Source organism: Pollachius pollachius, assembly GCF_949987615.1.
Source record: "Pollachius pollachius genome assembly, chromosome: 9".
Lineage (NCBI taxonomy): Eukaryota > Metazoa > Chordata > Actinopteri > Gadiformes > Gadidae > Pollachius > Pollachius pollachius.
In genome coordinates, this window is record NC_136942.1 from 3307637 (window position 1) to 3319806 (window position 12170).

Here is a 12170-nt window from a genome sequence, read left to right on the forward strand (position 1 = left end):
TGTAGTAGCAGTAGTACAAGTGGAGTAGTGAGAGAGTCATATAAGAAGTAGTAGAAGTCGAGTAGTGATAGTCATAGTAGAAGTTGAAGAAGTCGAGTAGTGATAGTCATAGTAGAAGTTGAAGAAGTCGAGTAGTGATAGTCATAGTAGAAGTTGAAGAAGTCGAGTAGTGATAGTCATAGTAGAAGTTGTAGCAAAAGTTGAGTAATGATAGCCGAAGTAGAGGTGGTAAAAACAGTAGAGTTTACAGCACCATCATAACAATATCTTGAATTATAGTTTCCCAGTTATATTTGCCAGCAGTACATCATCAGGACTGGGATTTGTTGTAAGAACATAGCGCCCCCCAGGTCCAGCTCAATCTTACCCTCTAACTTCACTGATTGAAATGAACCCTATTACTTATACTTTCCCCTGATACAAAAACACAAAAACACAAAAAAACAAAACAAAACCAACTTTTTAGCCTCGCGGCACACCTGTCCATGACACATCGAGTTGAATCATCATCATCATCAAGTGCGTTTTAGCGCCTAAGATCTATTATTAATGTCCCAAAATGACCAGTCTCATTTCATCAACCCTGTTGGTTTTTCCCCTCCATTGCAAACTGTCAAGTGCTAGAGGAATTAGTCTAGTGCTCTCGCGTTGCTTACAGGCACAAAACAAGCCAGATATCATCCTGCAGTTTAACTGTTCCCTCTACACTGTGTGTAGGTATGGGTCTATAGATCTATTATTACGCCATTATCCCACAAAGCACCGCCGGAGAAAAAACCCAGTCATGGTGTCATCAAAACACAAAACAGACCCCTCCCACACACGCCCGCACACATACACGTGCGCACACAGACAGACAGACAGAACACACACAGAGACAGACACACACACACAGTCCCCATCCCCTGCAGTACAGTACAGACACCACAATAGCCACCCATAGCTGGCTGCAAGGATACTCACACATTTTTTATGCATAGGGATTTATCCATGCACACACACACACACATATAAGGTTCACTCACATGCACACACAGCCCGCTTCCACTGACACACGCATTTGGTCGCACACATGTGCGTGTGCGCTTGAGACAACTCGGAACACAATGCAGAGACCTGTTCTATTTTACACATCCGCAGGGGGTCAATAACTCATTAGAGAGCTGAGGTGAGGTGGAGGAGGAGGAGGAGGAGGAGGAGGAGGCAGAGGAATGGGAGGGAGGGGGAGGAGGAGGTAGGGAATGAGGAGGACAAAAAAAAGGGAGGAGGAGGGAGGGAGCTGAAGGATGGAGGAGGAGGGGGGTGTTTTGTGGTGTGTGAGAGAGAGATCCTTCACCTCAGGGTGTGAGAGTGTCACTGGGGCCGCGGGGGGCTTCATTAGGACTGCGTCACAACTTAATGCGCTAGTTATGGATCTCCGTAACCCCGTTTATAATTAATGGCTGTGATCTCTGTCTTCTTTTACGCCGTCAGGGTTTTATTTATCGTTCTTTGATGGTCTATTAAGACCTGTACCACTGTGATAGTGGCTGCGAGACATGTTCTGTCCAGCCTTCTCTCCCATGACCTCTGTGTGGTGAACATCCCCAACGCCTGGACGTCTATGTCTCTGTGTATCTAGAGATTCAGATGTTATTTAAGATTCATCAATGTATTACTATCTGTATCTATATCTACATATATGTATGCATGTATGTATGTATGTATCTATCTATCTATCTATCTATCTATCTATCGATCGATCTAGCTCTATCTATCTATCTATCTATCTATCTATCTATCTATCTATCTATCTATCTATCTATCTATCTATCTATCTATCTATCTATCTATCTATCTATCTATCTATCTATCTATCTATCTATCTATCAATCAATCTATCTATCTATCTATCTATACATATATCTATGTTTTTCTTTCTTTCTTTCTTTCTTTTCCCTTAAAGGCTGCAGCACTCTTTGAGGGGACGCTGTGGCATGTCTTCAGTTAAAGGGCTCCTTCTGTTTAATCATCTCCGTCATTAGACTGGACCGGGCCCTATATATAGAGTGGAAAAGCAATGTAGCACACTGGGGACGGCACTAAATATGTTACACTGGACAGACCTGTAAGATAAACACACTGCCAAATGATAGCATGCAAAACCAGCTGCTGGGCTGTGTTGGGGCGTTGGGGATAGACAGGCGGGGTGTGCCTGTTTGTATGCGAGTACATGTGTGTTTATTCTGGTTGCCAATGCCATTATGTTACAACACAGCAGTGGACATGGAAACTGGTTCACACAAATGTATCCCCATTACACAATCAAATCCCAGAGAGGCTCTCTCACTAATTCAATGCATGTCCTCAATGTCAGCCACTGGGCAGGACATGACCCTACTTACACTGTCTACCGGCCGGCTCACATCCACATTAGGAAACTGTACTGAAAACTGGTTGGATTGCATTTTTTTTTTCTTTTTAAATGGGCACACTCCCAAAAATACGAATATCTCAATATCAGCAGGGCAGGTTGGCTCTGGGATTTGGAGCCTTGAATACCGAAAAAGGATAAAAAAAATAAAAAAAAGATTGAATCCATAAACACACAGCGATATTGAAATAATCAGCATATCTCTGGGCCTGCCCTGCTGATCTGTAAAGACCTTGGGGCCTCTGGGAAGCGACAGTGGTCTACATTTGTTTCATGGATGACGACACTCTGAGCTCGGGGCCGCTAACAGTGTCACGCTCTACAGTTCTTCTACAGCTCTGTACACTACATTTCGTAACATCTTCTGCGAAAATCTTCTTCAAATCTCTGCGTGTAGGCCGGTGGAAGAATAATCGTTTTTACGTGAATCATTCAAAAAAGTAATTATCGAAAATTATACAGAGACAAGTTATAGATATAAGGAAAATCAAAGTTATCTCCGTCGAAGCCGAGCGTTTCAATTCTGACAATTTGATTTGCTGTTGTAAACATAAACCATGCCCACCACAGCGACTAATTAAAACAAATGTTTTCCATGCTCATCCGTGGATTGGCCACTCGACAACTTTTAGAGTAGCCAGACTCTGGTTCTTGGACAAGGTTTTTTACAACTTCAATTCATGGCTAACGATGTAGGCTACATAAATATGCCCCACTCGACGGGTCCCTCTCATTGGATAGTCTGCAATCGGCACTTCTGACTACCATCAATAACCAGACCCCGAAATCGTGTAGGTTAACGTAGGATCATTGGTAAGCCACGACTGGTAAACTCCGCTACATTAAAGAGTATGCAGTTGGCAGGTTAGTAAACAGTGTGACAGGGTAGATTTTGACGCCTGTCCTGACTGATGAAATTGACGAAATCTTTCGGCAAAAACTGTCGACAAAATACTACGAAGGCTCGAGGGAGATCGGCTCCTCCTCAGCCCTTTTTATTTTCCCGCGGAGTCGATCCGCGTTGCAGCAGCACATGCTTCTGTGTGTGCCGTGCACGCGCTAACGCAGCTGTCCTGTCCTCGCGCACGGAGCCCCTATACGTCATTTTCAACGGCGCTGTCTCGCGCCAACCGGAGAAGGCAGCGTTGCGTTCTGGAAACACACGAGAGACGGTTGGAACGTTCTATTGGGAAAGTCCGTGTAGATTAGCACGACCTTTAGGCGAACGACTCGAGTTCAAACTAAACGCTGGCCCGCAAAGCGACGAGGATTAGGGCTGTACTTTCTCCTCGTTGTTTTTATCGGTTCTTGCTCAGAAATATCGATATTTGGTTAAAAAATTTACAGCCTATGTATTTTTGGGCAAAGTCTGAAGAAAACTTAGAACTTACGTGTTATTTACGGAGCAAAGAAACGATAAGGAACCTAATAGAGGTAACGGTGTTGTAAAATGAAAGCCTTCTTATGCAGAGCCGTTGACATTAGTTGGGATTTACTGGACTGATACTGCCTACCTATCTGGAAGGAATCAAAGCCTAGCATTGAACAAATCTCGCTTCCGCAGAACGGATAAAAAAAAACAACCTTTGGAAGATGCTGCCTTCTGGCTGCAATCGGGCTATTGGGGAGGTATAGCCCCCTTCCTGGACCGTGAGGAGGGATCTCTGAGTACAGAAAGACCACTCATCTCTCATTGCATATTATTTCTCCTCCTCTTCGCAGTCGGTTTCCTAGGGGGGTGGTCTTGCAGTCGACGAGTGAAGCAGAGTTTATTGAGGAGTATAGCTGCATTGGAGGGGAAACGAATGCAAGGCTACACACACACATACACACATACATAGACACAGACACACACACACACACACACACCAGCTGGCGATCGGTTCCCTCGCGGATGGCGTGAATGCACGAAAAAAAAAACTGCCTGGACTAACGTCAACTCGCCCGAGGAACTAATTGTTGAAACTTGTTGATGCGTCGACATGCTGTGGTTTTGCTCGTAGCGCGGGGCTGCAGTGAGAAAATACATGGGCGGTGGATTTCAATTATTTCTAAACATATAGGGTTCCTCGTTGAACGCTGCGCGAAAACCACCGGAAGAAAATCCCCCGTCTTTAAGGTAGGTGGCTCGAGCACTAGGATTCTTTGGGGGGGCTACGGGGGGAAAAAACGCCATGGGTTTTCGATAGGTTGTGTTTTGGGAAAAATCCACTTTATGTTGTCGTTTTTTTTTTTGCCGCAGAAAAACTAAACAGTCACACTGAACGTGGAAGGCGCCGGAGTTAAAAAACCCATCGCTGCTATGCGCAACCTCTCTTTAACTAAATGGACGGATCTCTGCTACGGCGGATCAGACTGACAAAGCCATGCGGCATCTATAGCACCTTATATAGGCTATATGCGTTAAGGGCTAATTTACAGATATATATATATGCCTTTCTTTCTCTCTGCAGATGCGATTCGTCTCCGAGCCATAGCACTGTGATATCCGAGCGGGCTTGTTTTTGAGCACTGGGTCAGCATGGCAGGAGGTGTAGCGGCATGGCTCCCGTTCGCCCGCGCGGCGGCCATAGGGTGGATGCCCGTGGCGAGCGCGCCGATGCCGATCCCCCCGAAGGACAAGAGGAAGTCACAGGAGGGACTGATCATCCTCAACGTGAGCGGGACAAAGTTTCAGACGTGGAAAAACACCTTGGAACGCTACCCGGACACTCTGCTGGGGAGCACGGAGAGGGACTTCTTTTTCCACGAGGAGACGAACGAATACTTTTTTGATCGTGACCCTGATATTTTCAGGCACATCCTCAACTTCTACCGCACGGGGAAACTACACTATCCGCGGCAAGAATGCATCTCCGCGTACGACGAGGAGCTGGCGTTCTTTGGCATCATCCCCGAGATCATCGGGGACTGTTGTTACGAGGAGTACAAGGACCGGAGGCGCGAGAACGCGGAGAGGCTCCAGGACGACGAGGAGATGGACCAGAGTAACGACACCACCCCCGTCAACCTCACCCCGCGTGAGTACCTTTGGCGGGCTTTTGAAAACCCCCACACGAGCACGCTGGCCCTGGTCTTTTACTACGTCACGGGCTTCTTCATCGCCATCTCGGTGATGGCCAACGTGGTGGAGACGGTCCCGTGCGGGTTGATGCCCAACCGCTCCAAGGAGCTCTCGTGCGGCGACCGTTACGCGCTGGCCTTTTTCTGTCTGGACACCGCGTGCGTCATGATCTTCACCTTCGAGTATCTCCTGCGTTTGGTGGCGGCGCCGTGCCGCTTCAAGTTCATGAAGAGCGTGATGAGCGTCATCGACGTGGTCGCCATCATGCCTTACTACATTGGCCTGGTCATGACGGACAACGACCAGGTCAGCGGCGCGTTCGTCACCCTCAGGGTCTTCCGGGTGTTTCGGATTTTCAAATTCTCCCGCCACTCGGCGGGGCTGCGCATCCTGGGCTACACGCTGAAGAGCTGCGCCTCGGAGCTGGGCTTCCTTCTCTTCTCCCTCACCATGGCCATCATCATCTTCGCCACGGTCATGTTTTACGCGGAGAAGGGCTCCACCGCCAGCAAGTTCACCAGCATCCCCGCCGCGTTCTGGTACACCATTGTCACCATGACAACACTCGGGTAAGGGGCTGTTGTTGCACCAATCATTGTGTGTGTGTGTGTGTGTGTTTGTGTCTCTGTGTGTGTGAGTGTACGTACACACTACTAATCATTCTCTCGTTATTATTTAGCCCTGGAGGGTTTGCCTAGCTTTTGGAGGTAAACGGATACACCCCCACAAACATTATCATGCCTTCTGAGTAGTTCATTAATTGTCTCATGATTCCACGCGATAGAGAACATGTACCGTATGAATAGGTGTAGCAGAACGAATAGGCCCACATGTTGGCAACCGGCCAAAATCATGTAAGTAGTTTCAATCATTAACTAAATGGCGGGGGTGTGTGTGGGGGGGTTGTTATTCAGCCCCCCTCCCTCCCTTTCAACAGGGTGTAAATATTTAAATGTGATTTCATGTTAATGAAATTAGCCCGCGCCGCGTGCTGATGCCGCATGAAATAATTAATCGCGGTTAAGAAGATTATTCTCAATGAATATATTGATGAGTGCACTCAGGCGTTGTTCCGTGCGCCAGGGTTATTGTTGGCCCTCTCCCTCTGCATTCTGCGCCTCACCGGCTGTGGTGGGGCGCTCTCCGAGGTGCTGAAAAGTTCCATCAGCGGCGACCGGCCGCTATCTGTCTCCTCGTTAAACTGTCACCCAACCGCTACAGAGTGGCCTCTGGCTCACTGGAGCGAGAGTGTTAAGTCACAGAGTCGGATGGGGGGGGGTAACAAAAAAAATGAAGAGACCCTATTTCTATTGTGTAACAATATCTCGGTTCTAGGGTTAGGGATTGTGATTTATTCTGAAACGTGCTGTGTTGAATCAGGTTATCGTTTTTAGTGTGTTTATGCCATGCCATAGACAACGCATACATCCTGTAGCTTTGGTGATTTTTTTGCTGAGTTTTTTTGCTTGTGAGTGGGTGAGGGGAAATAGGAAAAGAGAGAGAGAGAGAGAGAGAGAGAGAGAGAGAGGGAGGAAGTGACGAGCAAGTGACCAGGTGACAGGGTGAGGTATAAAAATGTCAGTAGCCTTCACCAGGGTGGTTGCCTGTGAAGACTTACAGTGCCCTGTGCAGTCGGTAAGTTATAATTGCTGCACGCAGGGTCACATATATTTTCTCAACAAGTAGAGCACAATATTTTCTGCGTGAGTGTTGGATGTTTGGTAGTCTTCTCTCATATTGCCCTTTGATGCAGCCATTCAGTCACAGGCAGCTGGTTACCCACTCATCGTGGGGGGTTTTCTTCCTCAAAAGAGCGACCATCTGTCCCTTTTTATTGGCTTTTTATCTATAATTATTACATGATAAAAATCCTCTTCTGCCGTTATTCTTGTCCAATAGAGGAGCGTTATTATGGCGTGCCATGATGCTGTCTATTTTTGCAAGAGGAAAGCCATTTTAGTCGTGTGGTGTTGCATGGTATTTTGGGGTATATATACTCTACACTGCTTCTGTTATTTTTTTCAAACCCGATGTCACTAATTAATTTTTCATCACATGCTGTTCAAGATGGTTTAGTAATCCTCCCAAAATTCTCATTTAGCAGGTGTCTATGTTGGGTGCTAAATCGTATACTAAATGAACATAAAATTCAAACAGGACTTGACAAAGCATTCCAGTTAATTTCAACCTCTGGTGAGCATGGCTGTTTACTAGATATAACCGGGCTTCATGGGATAGTTTTAGTGCCCTAAAATGTATTGCCATTTTCAGACACTGCAAACACCCCGGTTCACGTCTTTGTACTGATCCTCATATTCGTCTTTGGCTTCTTGTTCTTGTTCTTCTCCTTCATCTGCTGTTTCATTTTCTTCTTCTTCTTCCTCATCTTCTTCTTCTTCTTCTTCTTCTTCCTCATCTTCTTCTCCTCCCATTGGATCATAATGCTACTCTTAGCCCCTTTTAATTGTAACAGCCCACACTGTTTTCTGTGATTTGTCATTGGTGGCATGCCACTGCTTTGGTAGGTTTGTACAGGCGCAAGAGGGCCTCTCTTATTCAACACAAGTAGAACTATTACTCACAGTAAACGACAACAGGGGAGCGTGTGGATGCTCTCCCCCTGTTCCCTCCACTTGTATCCTAACGTAATGTCATTGGCAAGCTACTCCGCACAGATTCAGATCCCAAAATAGAAGTGGAATTGTGTTAGACACAACACTGCATGTTTTATCTCTCCAGGATATATTTCTGTATTCATCCTGAAATATCCTTTGTCGTTGCTTAAGCTGGATTTGCGTGTGATGTTTTTAATGGGGACACGTTCCATTGTAAAACCTGGCAGACAGATCTGCAGCCTGAAAGGCTATGTCCAGTGGGGACTCCAAAAACCATTACAGGACAGAATCTTGATCCATCAATGCTTCTAGGGGTGTGTGTGTGTGTGTGTGTGTGTGTGTGGGTGTGTGTGCATGCATGTATTCGCATGTGTGTGTGCTTTTTTGTGTGTGTGTGCGCATCTGTGATTTAAAAAACCTCTCAACCCCCTATACCCGTGGTGAATTATATGTCGTTGAGGCAATGCTCGAGATGAGGAAAATGTCTTATGGTACTTTCCTCCTGTAACCTTCAAGGGCTGCTTATCTGCTGCTGAAGCTTCTGAGGGAAGAGTTCACAGCACAGCATGCAGACAGATTGATTCAAGTCGTGTAAATTGTTATTTAGGCTGGATATGAGCGGCGGTGTCTTTTATATATAAGCTGTTTAGAGGGAGCGGGTGAGGACGGCCAGGGGCACTCCCCACAGGAACCTCAATCAAAAGCCTCTCCAAACATTTGATTTCAATACGATAGCCCCCCACATTTTTTCCCTGCACGCTATCATTCTTCTCCACAACATATACTTCCAATTCTCCTTCTCACCGATCCCCCCCACACACACCCTCTCCTGCTCACACTCTGTGGAAGACAAACCCAACCGTTGATGGGCCATTGATCGTGCTTAAGCAGACGTGCCGACGTTGTGGCCGGGGGTGGAGGTGGAGGCGATGAGGGCGGTGGTGGCGGCGGTGTGTGTGGAGCAGGGACCAGAGACACTTTGCAGACAGCCTGAGCGGGAGGGTAGGTTGCCTGGGGACCCGTGGGGGGGGGGAGAATCGATAGCGCTGTGCAGCTGCGTGTCACGCCCGGGTTTGTCTACGCGGCACCGCGGCCACGGCTCCAGAACGCAGGCGGGGACCCGCTTACGCCTCTCTATTTATTGAGCCTAATCTCTGCAGATGCTCTGGGATGCTCGCTTACCTAGCCTCGCCCTCCCCCCAACACCACATCCCCTTTCCCTGGCGCCCCCTGCCGCCCCCGCCCACGTCCCTGGCCAGCCCACCTGAGGTTTGGACTATTTTACGAAGGAGGGAAAACGGTGGTTCCACGTTTGTGTGCGGGAGCTCCGGGAGACCCTCTCTAGATCCGAGCTGTGCTGCCCTTCGTCTTGGGGGGGATTCTGCACCAACTTCTGGGTGCAGTATTTCGCCGACGTGATTTAATGGAATCGATAGTTTTATTTTACGGCCGTCCATTTATTACACTATCCGGATGGCGGTGCACTTCATTAACGTGCCGATGTGTTCTCGCTTGCCCCTGCCTGCCTCACATGATCCTCGCGGTCAGGGTGAATTAGTCGCCGGAGGTCGGTCCATTTTCTTTTTGGGTCCTTTTTGGTACGTCATGTCTCCTAAGTGATTTAAGGTGTAATGGAGTGCACTCGCCCAAGAGCAGCTGTGAAAACAATAGAAGCCAAGCGTTACCCCCACAGGGAGTCCAAGGTTGGGCAGCGACGTAAACACTGCATCGGACGCACATTTGTACCCATGCAACGAATGTACTGCGCACACATGCAAGTGTACACATGAATGCCTGCACACGCGCGCACAAAAAACACACACACGCACATGCACCCCCGTACACACTTCGGACACAGGCGTGTGCACATAGGTATATTATGCACGCACACACACGCACTCAAACAGACACACAGACACACACACAGTCGTTCTTGCTTGTCATACAAGTCATGTTCTCAATATTCATATTCATGCTATTCACCGAGAAGTGTGTGTGTGTGTGTGTGTGTGTGTGTGTGTGTGTGTGTGTGGGCTTACTCGAGTACATACACTACAACACACATTGTCCTTTTGTTTCACTAATTAGCATACACATTTGCGTCTGTGGGATGGAGTCAATTTATGGCGTTGCAGTTTGTCAAGCCCCTTGGGCCCGCCCACTGAATACCACTTCAAAGGGGGGGCCTGACAGAGGGGGGCCATATAAAAGCTGCATGCTAGGATTTATGAGACAGAAGAGGCAAGGTTAACAGACGCAAGGGTCAATGAAGACTCCATAAACCATGGGCCAGCGCATCATGATCAGGTTTGCCAGTTTTGCCGCCACCACCACCACCACCACCATCACCACCACCACCACCACCACCCAAACCACCACCAGTGCTGCAGACCCCCTGATAATCAAACGGTGCTGACATCACAAAGGGGTGCACTTCATGGGGAGATGTGGTGCAGGGGAGGAGAGAGCGTTTGATGTCCAGACTCTGCCATGCATGTCTAATGTAATTGAAATATCCTCAACCACTTTCCGAGCCACCCCTCTCTTGCTTTTTTTTTCTGACTGTATCTGTTTCTAAGAGATAACAAATGGTTTTGTGGTGATGATGTAGAATTTCATGTGGTATGATAGCTCCCCCCCCCCCCCTTCCCCCCACTCACCGTCCCTGTCCCTCGTGGCATGCGACGCAGAGACAATTCCCCTCTCTTTATTTTACACAAGCACATTAGGGCAGAGAGTGACGCTTGATGTGTTTTCAGCAATGTGCTCGCCCTCTCTGCAGTCGCACGTTGGATTTCCATTTCCATTTGAATGCGTCGTGCAGCGCATCTCACACATGTGCCGTTGTACGTTACACGCGCTCGTTCGTGTACCACATTAACTCATTATGCGTACAGTATGTATATAAGTGAGAACTCCAACATGTTGCTGTCGCTCGCTGCAATGACTCATGTGAGCTGGGTTCCAGGAGTGGCTGATGTCCTGTGTTGTACGCTGCCATGGAGCCTGCAGCAAGGGGCTGCGCCTTGCCAGCCTTGCTGTGTGTGTGTGTGTGTGTGTGTGTGTGTGTGTGTGTGTGTGTGTGTGTGTGTGTGTGAGTGTGTGGAGTGCAGGGTAAGTGATGCTAATGCAGGGAACTGTATAATGACACTGTGGAGACAGGTGACTTCATTAGAGGGCCTTGTTGTTGCCAATGAAATGAGTGCTGGTTTGAGCTGCCTCTTTTTTGCCCATACAAATGTTTTATGCGTCATGGTCTTAAGATTAATGTAATTGTGAAAGGACCTGGGCGAAATAAATTAGATCTTTCGGTTCTGAGTTAAAAGAAAAAAATACTTTTTCGAGAATATTTATGGTTTCATTACTCTGGACATGGCTGATACTTAACAATTCCTCATTAGGAGATGTATATACTTCTGTAGTTTCTTCAGTTGTAATATAAAAGAGATTCATTAATGGATGAACACCATAGTGAGAGCATTCATATTTAATAAGTTAAATGAAAAATGCACTTCACATATATTCACGCACATGTAGAATGCAGGACGTGGCCTTTCAACAGCCTTTGCAACGATTTGTATTCACTTCTCAAACCATATATCATCCATCGGAACCAGCAAAGGGGGCGCGTGTGCGGTCACTGGACCGTGCACTGGAAAACCTATGATGGCCAGGGAGGTTTATGCCTGATGGGAGGGCCGTGTGTGTGTGAACTGACTGTAAAAGCAGGCATATGCGTCACTGCAGACAGTCAGATTGATAAATAATCTATAGCGCGTGGACAGAACGGCTCGCCATCTGATTTGATTTGATTTCTTTGACAGCCCATCTTAGTGGCAGAACCAATATTGCTCTATCTCCATGGGTGGGTCTGTCGTTTATTCACTTTGGATGTGCTGCATTAAAGGGGAGGGTGGGGGGTGGCCAGGCTCTCTCTCTCTCTCTCTCTCTCTCTCTCTCTCTGATAGTGTAGCATGTGTGTTGAAATAAGAAACAGTATCTGTGTTTTCCTTACATTCCGCTCTACTCAGCACCTTTCTGCAATCTTGTGAATTGCGAGGTAACACCGAAGATTAGT

General features: G+C 47.4%; 1 protein-coding gene across 1 annotated transcript in view; it reads left to right on the plus strand.

Moving 5' to 3' along the window:
* Positions 1–4934: 4934 nt before the first annotated feature.
* The window catches only part of LOC307080571 (A-type voltage-gated potassium channel KCND2-like), a gene marked incomplete at both ends in the record, with an annotated part of 37874 nt that continues 30638 nt past the window's right edge, over positions 4935–12170 (plus strand). The window contains one exon of the mRNA XM_079743339.1: positions 4935–6046. Coding sequence (XP_079599465.1) covers positions 4935–6046 — 1112 coding nt within the window. The remainder of the gene's footprint in view (positions 6047–12170) is intronic.